The 23,997-nt window shown below is 47.5% G+C and overlaps 1 protein-coding gene across 46 annotated transcripts in view; it reads left to right on the top strand.

Moving 5' to 3' along the window:
• Nucleotides 1–23,997, top strand: part of ighd (immunoglobulin heavy constant delta) — a 784,237-nt gene that overhangs the window by 391,613 nt on the left and 368,627 nt on the right. The window contains exons 1-2 of one of the 46 annotated variants that reach the window (XM_079830390.1): nt 20,691–20,787; nt 20,868–21,168. The exons of the other annotated variants lie outside the window; for them this stretch is intronic. Coding sequence (XP_079686516.1) covers nt 20,730–20,787; nt 20,868–21,168 — 359 coding nt within the window. The 5' untranslated portion in view covers nt 20,691–20,729. Of the gene's footprint in view, nt 1–20,690; nt 20,788–20,867; nt 21,169–23,997 lie in introns of those variants that run through there. 46 annotated transcript variants of the gene reach the window in all.

Below are 23,997 nucleotides of genomic sequence, written 5' to 3'. Positions count from 1 at the left end.
TCTACATGACCACAATAAATAATAATAATTATAATTATAATAAGAATATAGCCCTTTGTATCTTAAGCAGATCGCAAAGTGCTCATAACACATAATGTTGTATCTGTTCATTTCAGGTGACATGATGCAGCTCTCTGGATGGCTTATATCCATCGAGGTACATGTCGTGATGGGCCCACACCCTTTCTTTTTACACGGAGTAGCTGCTTTCTTCAGCAGCTATTACGTATTCAACCTTGAGTATCCTGCCGCTGGATCTTCGATGCTGGAGTTCATTCAAAGGTATTTTATAAAGATCACATTTAATCTTGTAATTCACATTATAGTACAGGCTTCCAACTCAATGATTGTCTTGAGGTCGAAAATGCTGACAAACGAGGTACCTGAGGCTAGCCTGGTGAGACCATCCTGATCTCGCAAACTCCTTCAATTTCACTCTGCAGATCAGTCTGGGTTTCTACACATGTTATGCTGACAAATTTCTGCTGGTCCAATCACAGCTATTTATTTTGTTTTGGGGCAGGCTATGTGATGATGATTTCGAAACGTGTATTGCGAAATGCGAATGTATTGAATGAAGTAGATACATTTTTTTAAAAGCAGAACAAAATGCTCTTAGGCCCTTAATTGAAAAGGATGTGTTTGTCATACTTTCAACAGGGTTTGGTTTTAATTTACCAACTGGCCAATTGCGTGAAGATGCACTTCAGTGGCGGCGCACGTTGATATGGACTCTCATAGTAGAATATCAACCACTTTGTCTCAGACAAACCTAACCTGAGGCAACTTGGCTAAAAATGGCACAAAAGAATTATGGTGAGTAAGATCTTACAAGTTTGGATTATACAGGGAGTGCAGAATTATTAGGCACGTTGATTTTCTGATCATATTTTTTTTTCAGGCACATTTGACCAATTCCAAACCACAGTAATCCTAATAACTACTATTGATTTAGTATTTAATAATGTATAAGTGATATATAATTGTTCATGAAGGCTGGAAATGAATATCACCTTATATTCAGGTGTGCAGAATTATTAGGCATGTTTTCTTTTACAGATAAATTGAGCCAAAAAAGAGATTTAACTCAGACTGAAAAGTTAAAAAGTATTAAATGCCCATGAGAAGGATGCAATACTAATGCAATACTAGACATTGCAGTTAAGGCATGACCATTGGACAGTGAAATGCTCGTTGGGTCAGCAGGATCTGACAAAAACAGGTGGTGAAGAAAAGACACCTGTTAACTGCAAAAGAATTAAGAATTAAGGTGAAGAATTAAGGGTGAAACCACCAGGAACCCTTTAGTCTCCAGCGCCACCATTTTCCAGAGCTGCAACCTACCTGGAGTCTCCAGAAGTGCAAGGTGTCAGGATCTCAGAGACTTCAGTTAGGTAAAGAATCCTAAAAAATGACCCCCACTAGATAAGAATCACAAGCTGAAGTGTTGTAAAATACATGAAGAAGGTTTTTTTATAGGCTTTATGGACAGATAGGTTGAGAGTGACTCTTGAAGGACCAGCACCACATCCTCTAGTACCACTGTTTGAAGAATTCATCTTCCAGAATCAGTACGTTTTGGGAGTTCATTTTTAGTCCATCTCTGCAAAACGGACTTCAGGATGGACTAAAATGAACTCCCAAAACGTACTGCCAGATTCTGGAAGATGAATTCTTCAAACAGTGGTACTAGAGGATGTGGTGCTGGTCCTTCAAGAGTCACTCTCAACCTATCTGTCCATAAAGCCTATAAAAAAACCTTCTTCATGTATTTTACAAAACTTCAGCTTGTGATTCTTATCTAGTGGGGGTCATTTTTTAGGATTCTTTACCTAACTTAAGTCTCTGAGATCCTGACACCTTGCACTTCTGGAGACTCCAGGTCGGTTGCAGCTCTGGAAAATGGTGGCGCTGGAGACTAAAGGGTTCCTGATGGTTTCACCCTTAATTCTTCACCTTAATTCTTAATTCTTTTGCGGTTAATAGGTGTCTTTTCTTCACCACCTGTTTTTGTCAGATCCTGCTGACCCAACGAGCATTTCACTGTCCAATGGTCATGCCTTAACTGCAATGTCTAGTATTGCATTAGTATTGCATCCTTCTCATGGGCATTTAATACTTTTTGACTTTTCAGTCTGAGTTAAATCTCTTTTTTGGCTCAATTTATCTGTAAAAGAAAACATGCCTAATAATTCTGCACACCTGAATATAAGGTGATTTTCATTTCCAGCCTTCATGAACAATTATATATCACTTATACATTATTAAATACTAAATCAATAGTAGTTATTAGGAATACTGTGGTTTGGAATTGGTCAAATGTGCCTGGAAAAAAAATATGATCAGAAAATCAACGTGCCTAATAATTCTGCACTCCCTGTAAATCTATTAGGGTTTGATGTGGGGGAAAAAGCACAGCAAAAAGCACACCTTGATAAATGCTGTCTGCAATACATACTGTAAGTCTATTTAAAACTGAAACTATCTTTGCTTATTAACAGGTGCTTCCTGGGCATCAATCCTGAAAGAGGCTCAAAGACCAAGAAGCGAACAACAATGAACCCTCATGTGAGCACCCTTTTGAGAAAACTTATTGATTTTGAGTGGGCATCATATTTTTTTTTGCATCGGTAGTTGTCAGGCTCAGTTTTGAGTAGCCTTGTTCTTTTTGTAATTTTTCAAGACAACTTTGCACTACAAGATTTTTACACAATGCTGTTGCGTGTGGACTCATAATGTTTGAGACTGAGAGGAGCGCCTGACCCCTTTACGACATTCCTTCATCGCTCTCTCCCTTGCTCTCTTATCTTGCCATGAAGGCCTCATTCCCATCCTGTCCATTACTGTTATTGTGACACAGCTAGTTGAATAGTTTAATTTTGAGACAGGTAGTCGAATTGCAAGTTTGCACAATTTCTCTGCATTTTCTGCATTTTAAGATGGCTTTTATGACTAGAAAGTTTAATTTCTTGAACTCTTGAAGTTCTTGGCATCTGCTGTACATTGAACAATATTTATTTGTTAATAAATATGCCATTGGGCTAATGTTGACTTTACCTCAGAGTTGTTTGTTGGGTGGAGGGGGTTAATTGTACAATGATTGTAAATTCACAGTAAATGGAAGCTTCATCTGCATTACTTTTACAGTAAATTATTGTCAACTTGTACATTACTTTCACAGTACACACTGTAAAAGTACAGGGCCTTGTTGTAATAATGTACAGAAAAAGATTGTAATTCCCCAGTAATGTTCTGTAATATCACAGTTATTGCTTTGTCATTGAAGCTGTGAAGTTACAGTATACAGTTGTTCTTTTACAACAATGCATTGTAAAATCACAGATATAAAATTACAGTAAATTGCTGTGAGTATATTTCACAGTATATTGCTGTAATCCCTACTGTGAAAGTCATGCAAAATTTATCCAATTATTTATTGTAAATTTACAACAAAATGTTTTACAGTGTACGTAAAGTTTTTGCACTTTATTTGAAATAAGATTTTTTACTTTAATTCTACGATTTGTTTGGCAGCCGTAGCTGCCAGTCATTTACCATTTTTTAACGATTTTATTTTTACAGTGAAACTAATAAGATTTACTTAAAAAATTACAAAGAATAATGTTAAATTGTTAGTATGGACATAAACCTTTAATATAATGAGCTAAATATTTTATTACAGATTAGTTCTGTAATTTTACATACATTTGTATGTAATTTAAGAAAACAGAAAAAAACTGTATAAATAATACAGTAATTTCCCTGTATAAAAAATGAGAATGACTGTGATTTGTCATTAATGATAAAATAATGGTCAAGTTGTTAATTTACAGATATTTTTTTGTAAATTTACATTAATTTGTATGTAATTTATGAAAACAGAAAAATACTGTATAAATAATACAGTAATTTTCCTTTATAAAAATGAGAATTACTGTAATTTGTTATTAATGATATAATCCTTAAAATAACAGTCAAGTTGTTTATTTACAGATATTGTTTGTAATTTTACATAGTTTTAAACATAATTCAAAATTACAGGAAAATACTGTAAACAATTTAGAGTTATTTTCCGTAAAATTAGGATTTTTTTTTTACAGTGTGCCTACAATTTGTAAAACTTTGCAAAATTTGTTTGGGGATATGTTTGGTTAATTATCCTTTGTTAATTCCATTACATTTCTTTGTTTATTTCATTACATATTCAGATTTTTTTGTGAACGTATATGTTCAGTCAGGGTTTTTATTTTGTACTGCTTTTATAAAAAATATTTGATTAAGAGACTCTTTTCATGCAGTGGTTTTAAGGCCCTCACACACCATTCTGATGGTTTGGCCCAGACCCAGGCAACGTGAACCAACCCCACAATCGGCTTTAGTCATTGCTAGTTCAGTTTAGTGTTTCAGGGCCTTAAGAATTATTTTTTCTGTACAAAAAGCTTGTTTGCTGTAGCCTACAATAGACCAGAGATAATTCTCAATCCTGAAGTCCTCCCCTGCCCCCCCTCCCTCTGAGAACAGCCAGCACTAGTGTCAGTCATTAACATATGAAAGGTCTTCTTTACACCTAACAGTCTTCAGTCCTAGCACACCCAGCAGTGTTTCAGCTGTATATGTCCGTGAAATTTCACGGATTCCTGTATACGTCCGCATAGGTGAGGTTTCCGGGTTTTTCTGGAAATATACTGTTCCGTGTTACTCTGATCCGCTTTTTCCCACATACATCCGGTAAACATCAAATTACACAGGAGTATACCATGCCCGGATATTGCCGGATTTCAGTGTTTTCATGCAGTGCTACATATGTTTAACTGTCTTCACTGACAAAAATGGAAAAAACTTTATTAGTCATATCTGCCCACTGACATGGTTTTCAAGCTATTGTTTTCAATTTTTTTGGCGTTCAGAACATCTTAAAATGCACATATGTAGATCTTGAAAATCAAAATTTTCTCAGGGGAGCAAGCCCCCGAACCCCCCTAACTAGCTCACATTTGGGATCTCAGTGATTATAAACCTGCCTACATTGTATGATTAAGGGATAATATGGTCATGCAGAATAAGGCATTAATATTTGCTTTATAAGTAATAATAAATACCCAATATCATAATATTCATACTAATAAGCTACTAGTTAATAGTGAGAATTGGAGCCTAAACTAAAGTGTTACCATTTTTTTTCCATACCCTCACTGGGGGCTGAGCCCCCCTAAAATGAGAATCCTAGAAACGCCCCTGTTCTCGTTTACCACATAATTATCTAATGGTAGCCTGTAGCCAATAGTTTTATTTTCCTCATGTCTTGTATGTCTAAAACAATAGGTAATAAGGAAATTAAGTCATTTGTGTGATATGTGCAGCATGCGACTGTTGAACACGGTGCGTTTGGCGTCGGCCTCTTTCAGGGCTTAAGTTATTGCCTTTTAATATCAAACACGTCAAGCTCGTGATTTTCTTATGTCCATTAATTCGTCTCATCCTCATTATATAATGAAGAAACTTCTGTTCTGTCTCTTGCCAGATGTGATGCAGGGGAGCTTTGTCATTAATGTTAGTTTTTATTTTTATTTGCAGGTTTTTAGCTTGCCGTGCTGTGTTTTCTTCACCACAACAAGACATCCTGTTATGCAGAAGACTTCTTGAATGTATTCAGAGTTCCCTTTCGAAAGGGAACTCGCGCTGCGTCAGCTTGACGCTACGGGGAACGCCTCCAGCATGACAGGTGCCTGAAATCACTATCGAAAAACGTCAATCCTATTGACCGGCGACAGCCTCTGATGTCATCAAGGCGCGACCAGGAAGTATATAAGGGCGCCTTGCCAACATGACATTATCTCTTCGTCTTCAGGGACTGTTTTGCCTGTTTCGCTATTGGGAAGCATCAACAGAGAAGGATATGAAGTGTGCGAAGAAGCAGCGACACTTCCGCAAGTGTGTGGATCCGTGCAACAGGTACCTTACACCTGATGACACACACACACTCTGCGTGTACTGCCTGGGGGAAGAGCACGCACGGGATGTTCTCGAGGGAGCATCCTGTGCGAACTGTGAGCGTTTTCCCATGAGAACGCTCCGCTCTCGTTTGGCTCTCTTCTCGAGGGGAGAGAGCTCAGCAGCTGGGAACGGCCCCGCTCGTGCTGAGGCTGAGCGGCGGCTACAGACTTGGGGTTCCCAGCTGGATCTGGCTCGTCGTCTGGAGACCGGTGTAGTGTTGGCAGACAACGAGCCAGATCGCGAGGGGCGGACCTCGGAGGAGGAGCAGGATTTGGGCTCCTCCTCCTCGTCCGCTGCTTTTCCATTTGAGCAGAGGATGGTTGAGGAGGCGAATGAAGCGCCTGAGGCTGAGGCTTCTCAACCACCCTGTCCCATGTATGGGGAGCTGTTGGAGGTGATGGAGCGCGCTGCAGGTAGACTGCAGCTGCCCTGGCAGCGCGCTAGGAGAGAGGACGCGCGTCCGGGTAGGCTGGACGACCGTTTTCTCTCCGCCCATGACCAACCAGCTCTTGGGAGCCTTCCATTCTTTCCCGATCTCCACCAAGAGATCGTGAGAGGATGGAAGAAACCTTATTCAGCTCGGATCCATCGACATCAGCGGGCTAATTTCGCTGATGTCGAGGGATTGCCCGAGGCGGGATACGTGGCGTTGCCGCCCGTAGACGAGGCGTTTGCGAACTACCTCGCCTCCTGGTGGCTATCGACATCAAGGGCTCCCACCCTGCCGTCTGAACCTCTCAGGACGACTGCGCGCCTGAACGGCAGGGCATACATGTCGGCAGGTCATGCCGGGGCAGCCTTACACAAAATGGCGGTGTTACAGGCTTACCAGGCAGACCTGCTGGGGGACCTCGATCAGGGGGTGGGTCTGACCCCTGAGGCGGTAGCCGAGTTGCGCCGGTCCACAGATCTGTCTCTCCGGGCCACCAAGCAGACCGCTTTTGCCATCGGTCATTCGATGGCGGCGATGGTGGCCACGGAGAGACATCTGTGGCTCAACCTGCCGGACATTGGGGGGAAAGAGAGAACCTTTCTCCTCGATGCCCCGGTATCACCCTCTGAACTTTTTGGCACCTCCGTAGAGGCGGTGGTGGGTAAGTTCAGGGAGGCGAGGGCGCGCTCGGCAGCGTTTAGGACTTGCATACCGCGGAGGTCCGGGACAGCGCCCAGGCAGTCGGGTGTCCCGCTCCCGTCTCAGTCTGAGGGCTGGAGACAGGGGCAGCGAGCCAGCGTTGCCTCTCGAGCGCCCCCGCCGTGGAGGAGCGGGACGCAGAAGAGGCGGGACACCCGCAACCGAAAGAGGAAGGAAGCCGGGGCTGGCAACCGGGACCAGCATAGGCGGCAGACTCCGCCCCCGAGGGCGCGGAGATGAATGCTGCTTTTCCCTTCCTCTCACGTTCTCCCCGGGCGCTTTACATCAGGCCGGTGGGCCTATGATGAGCAGGAAATGTAAGATTCTGACGGCCCGCCTGGCTTGGTTGTCGAAGCGCCCCCCTCAGGTCGGCGGGCGGATACTAGCTCGGTGGCTGGATTGACGCACCGCGAGGAGCGATTGGTGAGTCCCCCTCTATGAGGGTGAAACAATTTCAAAACTATGTTTTTCAGGACTTTTTTGACCGTCGCTCCCCTTAGGGGTTGCTTGGGAAGATTTTGGATCATCGCGGGATGTCGCAGGGCCTGCAGCTCCCCGTGAGTAAGCTAAAGAACGATCTTCTTTGCAACATTATGTGGTTGTGTGTGTATGCCTCACTTTTGCTAGTAGAGTCTTGCTGCCTCTCCGTGTTATTTTTTCCCACTATGTGGGTTATTAATTTGCGCTCTCGCCCGAGGGCTTGTAGTGTAGAGGGCTAGCTGTGTTTTCCTAGCGTAAAAGTGGGAAGTAGCTGAAGACCGGGTACGCGCTAATGCGCGAGCTGTAGTGAGATCTGCGCCCTGCTCTGCGGGGCTTTGGGAAAAGGGGTTTCGGGGCCTCAGTGTGTAATATTAGAGGTAATAATATTTCTTTCCCGAGCCCTGAGTAGATCTAGTGCGGTATGCCGCACCACTTGGCCTAGGCTTTGTCAAGGATGGGGGCGTTCCCTTTTAATGAAGGTTGTTCGCCCCTGGCCTGTCTTTTGATATGAGAACATGGCGTGGTTTATGCATCCTTGTTTCAGCCTCCTCTTGTTACAGAGTCGTCCGGCCAAGGCCCGCCCCCTTCTCTGCGTTCTGGGGTTACGAGTAACGCAGTCGGGGTGTTGCAGCAGACAGCGACTTTGCCAGTGGTCGCGGGGCGGAGTGAAGCGTCTTTCGCTGGTTTTGCGATCAGACTTTATCTGCCGTTTCCGCCTTTCAGAGCTTGGTGGCCACCATCATTTGGCGGCCCCCGGCCTCTTCCTGGAGGATGTTCGGCCGGTGGGTTCTATATTTTCTAAAAGAAAAGGTATTGTTTCACCCTTGCTCTATGTCTCTGCTCCACCTCCTTTAGGGCTCGGGTTGAACTGAACATCGGATAAACCTCTGTGGAGGTTCTGGTCGGATGCTCCCCTGAGGCCCGAGCATTACCAATGGTTGACGCCCTCGCATTTATGGTTGGCCGCTGCATGGAAAGTAAGACAGCCGCCCCGAGGCAGGTGACGTAAGTTGTACTCCCCTCGCTTTAGAGGGTCTTTGTTTAAGCACTTTCGCTGAGTACACTGCTGTTGGCAATGTGATTAGGTCCATGTTTGTAGGCGCTGCCCGAGAGACTGCGCCGTCCTAGGGGCCCTAGGACACGGCGATGCAAGTTGTCCCTAGCTGCCTCTGGGATGGAGCCAGCCCCAGGTGCGGGCATAGGAGCCAGCTGGTTGTTAGTAGCCAGCTTGGGCAGTCTGGGCAGTTGGACTTCAGAACAGGTAGTAGGCATCAACCGGCCTCCCTGCAGGGAAGTCTCGACGCCGTGGCCCACGAGTGGGCCCTGGAGGATCTTCTCCACTGGTGTCGACGTCAGCAGTAACCTCGTCAGCTACTCTCCTTGGGGATGAGTTCCCAGGTGTGAACTGGATTTCCAGGCTTTGTCAGCAGCAGACAGCTGCCGCCAGCCCAGGCGCAGCAGCCAGCCTTCTTAAAGGGTTAGTTCACCCAAAAATGAAAATTCTGTCATTAATTACTCACCCTCATGTCGTTGGACACCCGTAAGACCTCCGTTCATATTCGGAACACAAATGAAGATATTTTAGTTGAAAGCTGATGCTGAGAAAGGCTTCACACAGGCCTCCATTGGCATTCAGTACATTGACACTTTCAAGATCCATGAAAGGCACTTAAAACGTCGTTACAAAGTCTATCTCACCACAGTGGCTCTACAATAATCATACAATGCGACGACAATAGTTTTTGTGCGCAAAAAAAAATCAAAATAACACCTTTATCCAACTTGTTCTCGACTTCCGTGTGTGCCTCCACGACGCATGCGCGAGAATATGACGTAGCGCCGGAGTTCGGGAATCCCTGAAATACACACTTAAGCCACATTTGGAGCACTACGCCGAGACCTAAAGCACGATCAATGTAGAATCCAACAGCTTAGACACGCACGTCTTCCTCTGCTCGTAAACAAATCGCTTCTGGGTCATATGTCCGAACGCCGGATCTGCGTCATATTCTCGCGCATGCGTCGTGGAGGCTTACACGGAAGTCGAGAACAAGTTGGATAAAGGTGTTATTTTGATTTTTTTTTGCGCACAAAAACTATTGTCGTCGCATCGTAAGATTATTGTAGAGCCACTGTGGTGAGATAGACTTTGTAACGACGTTTTAAGTGCCTTTCATGGATCTTGGAAGTGTCAATGTACTGAATGCCAATGGAGGCCTGATTGAAGCCTTTCTCAGCATCAGCTTTACACTAAAATATCTTCATTTGTGTTCCGAATATGAACGGAGGACTTACGGGTGTCCAACGACATGAGGGTGAGTAATTAATGACAGAATTTTCATTTTTGGGTGAACTAACCCTTTAAGGCCGCCCTGAGGGGTAGGCTCCTGGTTTGGTTTACCTTTACTCAGATGGTAGGCCCGATTGGCCTCCCTGAGGGCCTGCTGTGGTCAGCAGGCGCTGCCTGGTCTCCCCCGAGGGGGCACGACTGGCATTGAGTCCCTCGATGGCTGGTATAAGCTGCTAGTAGGCGCTGTATGGCTAGCACGAGTGCTAGTAGGTAGTAGGCCTCAACCGGCCTCCCTTAATGCAGCCGCTGGGGCGGTGACCATGAAGTGCCATGACTAGCACATTCTGGCTTGGGCGGCTCGCTCTGCTATCAGGTGGAGGCATTGCGCCTCCCTGAAATCGTTCCCCGGTCCCCAGGTTCGGTAACGGATTGTAGCACGGGATGCTATCAGGCAAAGCTGCACGGGGCTTCCCTGTGGGATTCGCTTGGAGTAGTAGGCCCCACGTGGCCTCCTCTGAGGGCATGCTCCTGTCTCGTGGTCTCTGGATAGGTCCAGTCACTGAGCAGAGGGCTGTGATGGAGAAATGCCCGGCATTGTTGCAGGTGGTAGGCCCGTTAGGCCTCCCTGATGATGCGAGTCCCTATCTTCCCTGCTACCTCGAGGGCTAGCACGACTGCGATCAGGTCTCAGGCCCGTATGGCCTTCCTGAGGGCGAGCTCCGCTGTTGGACACGCGAGCAGTCGGCAAGGGTTACCAGGTGGAGGCTCCTCTCGGCCTCCGTGGGGAACGAGTTCCTCTGGCGGGAACGCACAACTGGCTTTACGCTGACAGCTAGTGGTCACCTGCTATCAGGCGCCGGTCTCCGGCCGTTCGTGAGACCTGGAGGCGGTGTTCTTACCCTAGCACGACGAAACTTACTGCTGCTATGCGGTCCCCACGGGAGGGGACTTTCATAGTTTGCCTACTGCATGGCTACCTACCAGGCAGGCTTATGAGCTCCTCTCGAATGAGGGTCTACTATGAGCTTACGGCCGCTTGGCGCTGGTTAAGGGTTGTAGGCCCCTCGGGGCCTACCTGGCATAATCAGCCTGTAAGGCCTCTGGCCTCCTAAGCACGTTTTAAAGTAGGTGCTTGGTAGATCCGAGGATCGAGCGGCTAAACTCCCCTCGCTAGCAAGGGTTATATAGCACTTCGCTGAGAGCTGCTCTCCGGGATAACCCGTCTCTGAGATCTGGCTAGTGGATGTTACTGCCTTTCTTGCAGCACCCTAGCGGGATGCCTCTTCGGAGGCAAGTACCAGAGGCTCTGTACTGTACAGACAGGGTTGACCGTATTACGTGTCCCACATTAGACTGGGTCACCTGGTCAGGTCTCCCTGGTGGCATTCGGTGAGAACCTCCCGAATAGTGACTGGCATAGGGTTCCCTCGTAGTTCCCTTGCCACGTTCCCTTAAAGGAACCCCTTCTAAGTCGAATGGGTGGTTCCAGGCCTTCGAGCAGGGCCTGGGAAGGACCTCATGTGGGTGAAGGTTCCTTCTTGGGCGATAGCTTGGGCTATGACCGTAGGGAGCGCTGTCACTGACAGCCTAATGTGACCAGAAGGGGAGTGGTTCAGGCATTTCAGTAGAATTTGCTTGTCTTGACAGTGGTCACTGCCAATGGGCATGCACTCCCGTCGGCATGGCGGCGTGGGTATTTCGTTCCCCGTAGCGTCAAGCTGACGCAGCGCGAGTTCCCTTTCGAAAGGGAACGTCTCAGGTTACGAATGTAACCATTGTTCCCTGAGAACAGGGAACGAGACGCTGCGTCGCTGTGCCATGCCGCAGGGCCTACCTGCCGAAAACAGTCCCTTCAGACGATTAGATACTGTCATGTTGGCAAGGCGCCCTTATATACTTCCTGGTCGCGCCTTGATGACATCAGAGGCTGTCGCCGGTCAATAGGATTGACGTTTTTCGATAGTGATTTCAGGCACCTGTCACGTTGGAGGCGTTCCCCGTAGCGTCAAGCTGACGCAGCGTCTCGTTCCCTGTTCTCAGGGAACAATGGTTACATTCGTAACCTGAGACGTTTTTCCTTCTTAAAAATAAGGTATTTTCACCCAAATATCCTGTGTTGGAATTGACTTGTTAATAAAGTAATGTGATAAAATGTCAACCCTGTTGTCTGTTTCTGTATTTTGCTTAATATATTTATGTTTTTAGTCATTTTTGTCTTTTGGGACAGTGAGAAATAAACAATTGTTACTACAATTTAAAATATTTAATTGGACCAACCACACAGTTTCTCTGTAAAACATTTCTCCAATTCAAAATTTTCTAGTGACTGATCACATCAAAATTTTTCAATTTGGCCAACTAAAAAATTTAGATGTGATCGGTCACTAGAAAATTTTTAATTGGAGAGGTCTGACATTTTTTACAGTGTTGGTAAATTAAATTTTTCCATTAGCTCAACATATTTCTAATTGAGCCCATGTTAACAGGCTGTTGCCAAAATGGATAAAATTCAATTCACAGAAATTCAATTTGGCTAATTGAAAATTTTAGATGTGACCAGTCACTAGAAATTTTTGAGTTGGGAAGATTATAAATTTTTTCCATTGGCTCAACATATTATTTCCAATTGAGCCCATGTTAACAGGCTCTTGCCACAATTGATAAAATTACATTTACAGAATTTCACTTGGGCCAATTGAAAACTTTAGATGTGACCAGTCACTAGAAAATTTTGAGTTGGGAAGATTATACATTTTTTACAGTGTGTATGAGGCAATCGGGGGACGTGGAGGCATAAAGTCCGAGAAGAAGCATGTAGAGAAGCCCATAGAGAGCCAAAAGCAACGGGACAAATTATTTCAACAACGTGATTCAGATTTCACTTTGCACAACTACTAGAAGACGTACAACTGTCAGACAGGTTGCTCACGTCACATACGTCGTCAAGCTCAGTCTGAGGCTGCGCAGTATGCTCAGCCATCAGGAAGTGAGTGCTTCTACTTGACTTCACTTTTTCTCCGTGGAGTCTATGGGGTCGCTGTGTCCATTTCTTTTACTGTCTATGGTTTATGTTCACTGATGAATGTTTATATGCGAATAAAAGCCCCTTCACAAAAGTCTCTTAAAAATTTTTGACTAAACCGCTCAATTCATATGGATTAGTTTTACAATCTCTTTATGAACTTTTTGAAACATAAAAAAGTAATTACGTTGCCTGGCAACAGAGGGACAGAAATATCTTTGATTTCATTAAAAGTATCTTCAATTGTGTTCTGAAGATGAACAAGTCTTAGGGGTTTGGAACAACATGGGGGTAAAATTATGACAGGATATTCATTTTTGGGTGAACTATCCTTTTAAAATTCAGCTTAATCACTTAATCTAAGTTAATGACTAATTTCATGTTTTTTTTCTTATGCTTATCTAAGAATGAAGACATAAACATCAAGCGTGATTGTATCGTGAGGTGCCTAAGTGTCTACCTCAACAAAGACAGAGACGCTCGTCAAAGAATATGTGGTGTGTGTCAACCTTCTCTCTGTTATAAATGTTACAAATGTAAATATGAATTTAAATGGCTAGTTCACCCAAAAATTACAATTTTGTCATTTACTCACCCCTAAGTTGTTCCAAACCTGTATGAGCTGCTTCTGTTGAACAAAAAAAAAGATATTTCAAAGATTTTTTTTAACCGAACGGTTGACTGGCATTGACTTCCATTGCAGGAAAATGGTTATAACTGGGTCAACTGGCTGGTTACCAGCGTTCTTCAAAATATCATCTTTTGTGTTCAACAGAAGGAATGTATGGGTGAATTTTTGGGTGAACTATCCCAGCAATTAAACCACTTTGATTGGTTGGCTTGCAGGTTTACAAAAGTAGCTTAGTATTTTGGTGGCAAACTTTATAGGCATGGGCTAGCTGTCTGGATGTTTTTTTTTCTCGTTTTTTCTAAAGTGATGAGTGCTTTTGCAAACTGGATGGTTAGACAAATGGGTATTTATGAGTTTTGAAATGTGTTCCATTTATTTTACATGTATACATGCGTCATATGTAGATTGCGTCTACATATATGAAGTGTCAGTTTACAAAACAATGTGCCTTTAATATTTCTGAATTTAACACTATGACTGGCATTGGGACACAACTCAATCTCCTTTTCTATTCTCCAGGACTGTGAAAGTGAAGAGGCTGAATCTGGGATAGCACAGACAACAATGGGAATATATGCCATTCGGGCAGAGGGCTGAAGAACCTTGAGATGTTGGTGTTGTTCTGGAAGGCACTCAAGTTCTGCAAAACCTGCAAAGTATCACGCTTGGATGGGTGATGCTTTTTGGACTGATGTATGCTCTTAAAGGACAACTGAAAAATGAACCTAGGGGTAATTAACACATGGTTACCGAGTAGATCGTTCTCTGGGATGCGTTTTCATGAAAATCAAATGTAAAGAGTTTTATCTCTAAAAACAGATTATCTTATAACGCTAGTATATGGGGCATAGAATAAGTTAAATTAAATCGCTAGTTAATACCACTAACAAGGCTCAAAATAGCCTCACACTAACACGGTAGCATAATGAGGGTCCCTACATGCAAACCGAAGCATTGAGAACTTTGTAAGTGTACAGTTTAATAAGAAGATACTTTATAAAGACAGTACATTACGCGTATACAGACAGGAGCCATCTTGGAAAACAGTCTCGACAAGTCGAGCCACGAACGCTGTGCTAAGTGATGAACTGTGACTTGGAATCTCATATGGTCTGTTGTTTCCGGAAGAAAAAACTGAACGCAACAGAGACTAGTGCTTCCAAAGAATACACACTAAAGAGATGGCGGATTATTCAACCGTTGCTCGACTTGTCGAGACTGTTTTCCAAGATGGCTCCTGTCTGTATACGCGGAATGTACTGTCTAAAGTATCTTCTTATTAAACTGTTTGTACACTTACAAAGTTCTCAATGTAGGGATATATAGGGACCCTCATTATGCTACCGTTAGTGTGAGGCTATTTTGAGCCTTGTTAGTGGTATTAACTAGCGATTTAATTTTACTTATTCTGTGCCCCATAGGCTAGCGTTATAAGATAATCTGTTTTTAGAGATAAAACTCTTTACTCAGAGAACGATCTACTCTGTAACCATGTGTTTATTACCCCTAGGTTCATTTTTCACCGGAGTTGTGCTACATTTCGGGGAAGGAGCAACACTCCTTGTTGAGTGTGCTCGCAACCCGAACGGGCAAGGTACGTCTTGGGACTGGTAGGCCAAGACAATGGCATCCACTATCCAGTGGGCCAACCTCTGCTTGGAGACAGCCTTTCCCTTCTGCTGGCCTCCGTAACAGATGAAGAGCTGCTGTGAGGATCTGAAGCTCTGAGTCCGGTCAACGTAAGCGCGAAGAGCGCGGACGGGACATAACAAAGCTAGGGCTGGGTCTGCCTCCTCCGAAGGCAGCGCTTGCAGGTTCACCACCTGGTCCCGAAAGGGAGTGGTAGGAACCTTGGGCACGTATCCAGGCCGGGGTCTCAGGACAACGTGAGAGTTGGCCGGCCCGAATTCTAGGCACGATTCCTCGACCGTGAGTGCATGCAGGTCCCCTACCCTCTTGATTGAAGCCAATGCAATCAGGAGAACTTTCTTCATGGACAGGATTTTTATCTCAACAGACTGCAAAGGCTCAAATGGGGGACTCTGAAGTGCTCTGAGCACCAGGGCTAAGTCCCAAGAGGGTATCGAGGTAGAACGAGGAGGATTTAGTCTCCTCGCACCTCTGAGGAACCTGACGATTAAGTCGTGCTTACCTAAGGATTTACCATCTACTGCATCATGATACGCCGCTATTTCTGCGACGTACACTTTGAGGGTGGAGGGAGACAGCCTTCGATCCGACCCATCCTGCAGGAAGGAAAGCACAACGTTAATCGAACACTTTCGGGGGTCTTCCCGGCGGGAAGAGCACCACTCGAAGAACAGGTTCCACTTCAGAGAGTAGAGGCGCCTCGTAGAGGGGTGGTGTCTACCACTGCTTGTGGTAGGCCACCTAGAACCTCCGCGTCCCGTCCAGGGACCAGACATGGAGATTCCAGAGGTCTGGACGCGGGTGCCATAGAGTGCCCCGCCCCTGAGAAAGCAGGTCCTTCCTCAGGGGGATCGGCCAGGGAGGGGCTGTCGCGAGGAGGGAACCAGGTCTGGTTGGGCCAGTAGGGCGCAACTAACAAGACCTGCTCCTCGTCCTCCCTGACCTTGCACAGTGTCTGTGCGAGAAGGCTCACTGGGGGGAACGCATACTTGCGTAGGTCCCGGGGCCAGCTGTGCGCCAGTGCATCTATGCCTAAGGTACCTCGGGTCAGGGAGTAGTACCACTGGCAATGGGTCGAGTCCGGAGAAGCGAACAGGTCTACCTGTGCAACTCCGAAGTGGTCCCATATCAGCTGGACGCTCCGGGGGTGGAGTCGCCATTCGCCCGGAGGTGTCGACTGGCGAGAGAGCTCGTCGGCTGTCTGGTTCAGCGCACCTGGGATGTGAATGGCACGAAGTGACCTCATAAACTTCTGACTCCACAGGAGGAGATGGCGGGCGAGCCGGAGCATGCAACGGGAGCGTAGACCACCCTGACGGTTGATGTACGCAACGGCCGCAGTGCTGTCCGAACGGACCACTACGTGCTTGCCCCGAAGCGGTTTCTTGAACCGGGCCAGGGCAAGACGTACCGCCAGTAACTCTAGGCAATTGATATGCCAACGCAGTTGGGGCCCCGTCCACAGACCCGAAACTGCGTGCCCGTTGTACGTGGCCCCCCAGCCCGTGGATGAGGCATCCGTGAAGACCACAGCATGCCTCGACACCTGTTCTAGGGACACTCCGGTTTGAAGGTTTGGCGACAGTAAGGAGTAACTAGGACCCGGTACTGACCGCTCTGCCACGCCCATCTCGGGACTCGGTCGTGCAACCAGCGTTGAAGCGGCCTCATATGAAGCAATCCGAGCGGCGTTACCGCGGCTGCAGATGCCATATGCCCCAGGAGCCTCTGAAATAATTTCAGTGGGACCGCTGTCCTGCCTTTGAACGTATTCAAGCAGTTCAACACTGACCGGACGCGCTCTGGAGTGAGGCGCGCTGTCCGGCTGACCGAGTCCAGCTCCATACCGAGATAAGAGATCCTGCTATCCTGCGCGGGGCAGAGTTTGCTCTTCTCTCGGTTGACCCGAAGTCCCAACAGGCTGAGGTGACTGAGCACCATGTCCCTGTGTTCGCACAACTGCTCCCGAGACTGGGCGAGTATGAGCCAGTCGTCGAGATAGTTGAGTAAGCGAACGCCGCGTTCTCTGAGCGGAACAATGGCTGCCTCGACGACCTTCGTGAAGACGCGAAGCGACAGGGACAGCCCGAAGGGCAAGACTTTGTACTGATATGCCCTCCCCTCGAACGCAAAGCGCAGGAACGGTCTGTGTCGAGGAAGGATAGAGACATGAAAGTACGCGTCCTTCAGGTCGATCGCTGCGAACCAATCTTGGGGACGGATGCATTGGAAAATGCGTTTCTGCGTTAACATTTTGAACGGAAGCTTGTGCAGGGCCCGATTCAGAATGTGCAGGTCCAAGATTGGCCTTAACCCACCCCCTTTCTTGGGTACAATGAAGTAGGGGCTGTAGAACCCCGACCTCATATCGGCAGGAGGAACCGGCTCGACCGCGCCCTTCGCCAGCAGGACATCGATCTCGGACCGCAAGACATGGGCATCGCTGCTCCGCACGGAGGTGAAGAGGATGCCCCTGTACTTGGGAGGCCGGCGTGCGAATTTAATCGCATAGCCGAGTCTGATGGTACGGATGAGTCAGCGAGACGGCCTGGGGAGACCTAGCCAGGCCCCCAGAGACCGAACTAGCGGGACCAACGGCACCACAGACGTACCCGGGGTGAGGCAGCGAGGTGGAGTATTCAGACCCGACTCGGGAGGCCCGGAGGCGGCCCGGAGTGTTGTCTGAATACTCCAGGTGGGGCAGAGAGTGGGTGAGAAGGCCCGGGGGCGTCCTCGGTGCCCACTCTGCTGCCCCCTGGCGAGGGGTGAGAGGGAAGGAAAGGAGTGGCAAGGCCCGGGGGCGTCGCGCACTGCCAACCTGTCCCTCTCGGGGCTCAGGGAGGGAGGAAACTGTTCTTTTATTGAGAATGTGGGTACCGCTGGACCCCGGAGGGCCAGCGGCAGGATGTTCACGGTACCAGTCTTGACATTCTCCCCCCGGTCCTCCTCCGGGGGGAGGAGGGGTGCGGACACCACCTCCCCTGGAGCAGCTCCTCTTCTCCCTGGGCTCCCCGTGTCAGGGCCGCTTGCCCTTGCGCTTGTCTGCCGACTTAGCGGGCCCCGACACGGGTTGGGCGGCACCCTTACGGCCGGCACCCTGCTTCCCCGATGGTGGAGGCTGCTGCTTGGGTTTAGCAGGGGCGGAGGCGGCCGCAGGGGGACGCCCTTGGCGACGAGCAGGCGGAGGTGCAGCCGGGGCAGGATGTTCTTGATGGCCTCCGTCTGCTTCTGTGCCACCGAAAACTGCTGGGCGAAGCTCTCGATGGCGTCGCCGAAGAGGCCGGCCTGACAGACAGGGGCGCTGAGGAACCGCACTTTGTCGGTCTCACGCATATCTGCCAGGTTCAGCCATAGGTGGCGTTCCTGGACCACCAGAGTGGACATCGCCCGACCCAGGGTGCGTGCGGCAACTTTCGTCGCCCAGAGGGCGAGGTCCGTTGCGGTACGCAGTTCCTGCATAACCCCTGGGTCGGAACTACCCTCGTGCAATTCCTTGAGCGCTTTGGCCTGGTAGACCTGCAGGAGCGCCATGGCATGCAGAGAAGACGCGGCTTCTCCACAGGCTGTGTAGGTCTTGCCCGTTAGGCTGGACGAGAACCTACACGCCCGGGAGGGGAGACGCGGATGGCCCCGCCAGTCGGAGCCGGTCTTAGGACACAGTTGCATCGCAACCGACCGTTCCACTGGAGGGACCTCCACGTAACCCTTAGCCGCGCCTCCATCGAGGGTAGTGAGGACGGAGGAACTCGCTGATCGTGAATGAGCGCTGTAGGGCGCCGTCCACGACTTCGTGAGCTCCTGATGCACTTCCGGAAAGAAAGGCACTGGGGCGGGGCGCTGAGAACCAGCATGGGCCGTCCCGAGATACCAATCGTCCAGCCGCGAGGGTTCGGGACACGGTGGAGGGTTCCACTCGAGCCCGACACTCGCGGCGGCCCGGGAAAGCATAGCCGTGAGCTCTGGATCAGACTCGGGCAACGGTGCCACACCCGAAGGGGGCAACGCAGCCGAATCCTTTTCTCCAGAGTCCATTAGCTCGTCCCCCGATGCAGCTATTGATAACATGTCCTCATCAGGAGCCCCGAAAGAAACGGGCGGCCCCCCATGGGAAGGACCACCGCGATCTTCCGGGAACTGCGCCGGCGCAGCGGAGGGGGGAGGGGCCCGAGCAGCCTGTTGACTGGGCGGGGGTGCCCTGACCCTCACCCTCAGATCTCCACCAAAGGCATCAGCCAAAGTAGCAGCCCTCTGCTTTGCAGCGGGAGGACCACTAGATCGGGGGATGCGCAATGGGACTCCACCCCTTTTGAGGTATTGGAGCCTAGACCGTAGCACTGCGATGGTCATGTTCGCGCAGTGCGAACATGAGTCATCCACGAAAGCCGCCTCTGCGTGCTGAACGCCCAAACCCGAGAGACAGCGATCGTGTCCGTCAACTGGGGACAGAAACTGACGGCATCCAGAAACACACGGTTTGAATGACATCTTGAAAAAGACGCAGGGTCAAACCGTGTTGCTCTTTTAGTGACAGAGAGAGAGAGAAAACCGCTCCGTCAGTGCCGAGGCACGCAGGGGAAATGGCCGCGGCTCACAGCAGTTCAAAGGTGCAAGCCCGCTGTGAGCACTCAGAGAAAAAAAGCCCAGCAAGCCGTGAGAACAGCTGTTCGTCCTTTTCTTCCTGGTCGCGACCACCGCTGCAGGGCACCGTCACACCAACACTGGAACACTGGAAGCAGGTAAAGATCTTCTCTCGACTCGTTTGTAGAAAAAAAACTCTTCGTAGGAACACACAGATTACTGCAATGCTCGGCTCCGAAGTTGAAAGCGGTATGCGGCACTTCCACTTCCTTATTTATACCCGCGGTGCGTGGAATGCGTGATCGCATGCCAATGTTTATTGGCTCGTTTTTAATTACTCGAAGTAGGTCGGTGTCTGAAAACAGATCCCGATTCGTCGGTCAGTTCCGACGTACGTCGAACGTGACCGACTGAAAGGGAACTGGCGTTTATTACTGTGCCCAAAAAACAGAGTAACACAAGAGGCTGCTGTGCAGTTCATAAGGAAACATTCACTGTTCATGCCATATTTTATAAAAAATACTTCAGATGGGTAATCTGAAAGAAAAAAAAACTGACCCATCTCTCATTCATCAACATCAGCATTAAAGCATGTGGAAAATATTCATCCAGCTCATCTCTAATTACTGTTCACACCACAAAACATGTAACTCAGTAATTAGTAAAAAAATCTGTTTGCCTTTGTGTGTGAGATTGGGAAAAATGTGAAAATTTTGCACAAGTTTGATTTGGAATAATTAAAAATATATGCACTAATCAATTATTATGAGCTAGAAAATAAGGAACAATAAGATGAAAAGAAGACATGGTTACAGAGGTTAATAAGGGCACAGTATGTAAATGTACCTTTAGAGGGCAGTCTATGCAAACCTACTTCTTGTCCCTTTTAAAAGCCCCCACTCTATTCATCTACAGACACAAAACTTGTTTATGACTTTCCTCTTTTCATAACATGGCAATGGATATTGTGTCTAAACTGGGTTTTATCTTCATGTTTGCTCTCACAGAATGTAAGAAAGGCTCTTGATGACAATCAGACTGATTTATGTGTACTGTTGTAAATGTTAATGTTGAACTGTTCATTTTTCAGTCTGTTGGTGTCAGACACTGACTGAGTCTGAGTCAGCGGTCATTAAACCTGGAGGATCTCACAGACTTACCTGTACAGCCTCTGGATTTAGTAGTGACCAGCACTTAGCTTGGATCAGACAGGCTGCAGGAGGAGGTCTGGAGTGGCTGGCATTCATCTCATCTGGTAGTGGTTCTATATACTACTCTCAGTCTGTTCAGGGCCGGTTCACCATCTCCAGAGACAACAGCAAGAAACAGATGTATCTGCAGATGAATAATATGAAAAATGAAGACACTGCTGTATATTATTGTGCAAGAGAGTCACAGTGACATATGCAACTACAGTACTGTACAAAAATCTGAATGCAACTAACATTTGTCTGTATTTATTTAAATTTAACCCATCGGAGCTTTAACAACTTAAGTTAAAAAAATTTTTCATTAATTACTTTTCTCACAAATCACAAATATCATTTGAGCAATTACAGAAAAATTGTGTAAGTTAAAAACACGATACTTTAGAAAAATATTTTCATAGGTACATGCAGGTCTTAACTAATGACAAACTGCCAATAAAAAGAAAATGTATACCCATTTATGAGATTTAGGCTAAAAAATTCCTGTATAGTGACCATCGTTGTGTTGTATTGTGTGTGTTCCATGAACGAGAGGCACAAAACATCACATCAATGAAATGCACCAAATACAGTTTCATTATAACCTGTCTGATAATGACACTGTATAATTGTCTCTGTTCTTCATAAATGAGTTATCGTTACCCTCTTTCTACACAAAACCAGTTTAAATATCTATTCAATCAAAATATATAATTATTTTATATTTTGTGTTTATTTCTTGATGAACAGTGTAGAAATGAAACCCACTTTTGGCATAAAAAAAAAACTACTGTCATGATTTACTAAAGGCACGCAGTGAAAAATTAGCTCTTAAAAGATGTGGACACGGTTATTTTTGAGGCTGACATTATTGCATATGCATTTGTAGGAGTTTCCCTTTCAGACGCACAATTTATGGGAGGAGAGTATTTAAATGAATCATTGAATTGCCACCAGTCCAGCTGTCAGCCAGACTTGTAACTTTCATCCTTGAGAAACTGTTGCGGTTGTTCATGCACTTATTTTTTTTCAAACTTGATCTTATTGTAACTAAACAATATATGCCTGCATAAGGCCAGTCTGATCTCCATATTAGACCAAAAACAAACTCAGGAATACACTTCTAAGCTATAAAAAAAAACAACTTGAGAAACAGAAGGATACAGTTATCATCTCCATGTAAACTACAAAAACGCACATTTGTGAAAATGGTGAAGTCATGCAAATGTATATTACGCGTTCAGTCTACAGTATAGGCGCGTAGTGTTTCTTTACAAAACTACTGGCCTGGCAGCAGAATACAACGTTTTTAGTTGTTTTGGCAGATCCATGGGAATGGGGTTTTTGTCTGTGCACAACAAAGGAAACGCAAAGGAAAAACGTTCCTGTTTTTATCATTGTCGTGTAAATGTATACCTTTAAACTCACAACAGACGTGACAACTATATGATCAGACTGATGATTTTGTGTCCGTGAGATCCGTGAACAAGCTGTTTAGAGAATCTGCGACATTGGGTCTAATGAATAATTGAAGATTAAGCCAAGGTGATGGCATCCACTATCCAGTGGGCCATCCTCTGCTTGGAGACAGCCTTTCCCTTCTGCTGGCCTCCGTGACAGACAAAGAGCTGATCTGAGGTTCTGAAGCTTTGAGTTCTATCCACGTAAACCTGCAGAGCGCGGATGGGACAGAGCAAAGCTAGGGCTGGGTCTGCCTCCTCCGGGGGCAGCGCTTGCAGGTTCACCACCTGGTCCCTGAAGGGAGTGGTAGGAACCTTGGGCACATAGCCAGGCCGGGGTCTCAACACCACGTGGGTATCACCCGGCCCGAACTCTAGGCACGATTCGTCGACCGAAAATGCCTGCAGGTCCCCTACCCTCTTGATGGAGGCCAATGCAGTCAACAGCAAAGTTTTCATAGACAGAATCTTTAGCTCTGCTGACTGCAAAGGCTCAAATGGGGCATTCTGAAGTGCTCTGAGCACCAGAGCAAGATCCCAAGAGGGCATGGAGGGAGGGCGAGGAGGATTTTACTGTCTCGCCCCCCTAAGGAACCTGACGACCGGGTCGTGCTTCCCAACCGTCTTACCTTCTACGTGGTCGTGATAGGCGGATATTGCAGCAACATAAACCTTGAGGGTGGAGGGCGACAGCGACAGCCTACGCTCCAACCCCTGTTGCAGGAAGGAAAGCACAGACGCGATCGAACATCTTCAGGGGTCTTCTCAGCGAGAATAACACCACTCGACGAACAGGTCCCACTTCAAGGCGTAAGCCTGTCTTGTAGACGGTGCTCGTGCCGAAGTGATGGTGTTAACTACCTCTTGGGGTAAGTCACCTAGAACCTCCGCGTCCCGTCCAGGGGCCAGACATGAAGCTTCCACAGGTCTGAACGCGGGTGCCAAGGGGTGCCCCGTCTCTGAGTCAGAAGGTCCTTCCTCAGAGGAATCGGCCAAGGAGGGGCTGTCACGAGGAGCATAAGTTCTGGGAACCAGGTCCGGTTGGGCCAGTACAGCACCACCAGCAGGACCTGCTCCTCGTCCTCCCTGACCTTGCACAGTGTCTGTGCAAGTAGGCTCACTGGGGGAAACGCATTTGCGCAGCCCCTGGGGCCAGCTGTGCGCAAGGGCATCCGTGCCGAGTGTATCCTTGGTCAGCAAATAGAACCACTGGCAGTGGAACGTTTCTGGGGAGGCAAACAGGTCGACCTGTGCCACCCCGAACGGTCTCCAAACTAGCTCAACAACCTGGGGGTGGAGTCACCACTCGCCTAGGAGCGCAGCTCGTGAAAGCTCGTCGGCCACACGGTTGTGTACACCAGGGACATGAATGGCCCCGAAGCGACCTCAGACACTTCAGACTCCAGAGGAGGAGATGGCGGGCGAGTTGCGACATGCGACGGGAGCACAGACCACCTTGTCGGTTGATATACGCAACGGTCGCAGTGTTGTCCGTGCGGACCAGTACATCTTTGCCCCATAACCGCGCTTTGAGGCGGCTCAGAGCAAGATGTACTGCTAGCAACTCGAGGCA

Source organism: Gobio gobio (genome assembly GCF_949357685.1).
Source record: "Gobio gobio genome assembly, chromosome: 1".
In the NCBI taxonomy this organism is placed as follows: Eukaryota; Metazoa; Chordata; class Actinopteri; order Cypriniformes; family Gobionidae; genus Gobio; species Gobio gobio.
Note: the sequence above shows the minus strand (reverse complement) of the source record. Positions and strands in the feature narration are given on the sequence as shown.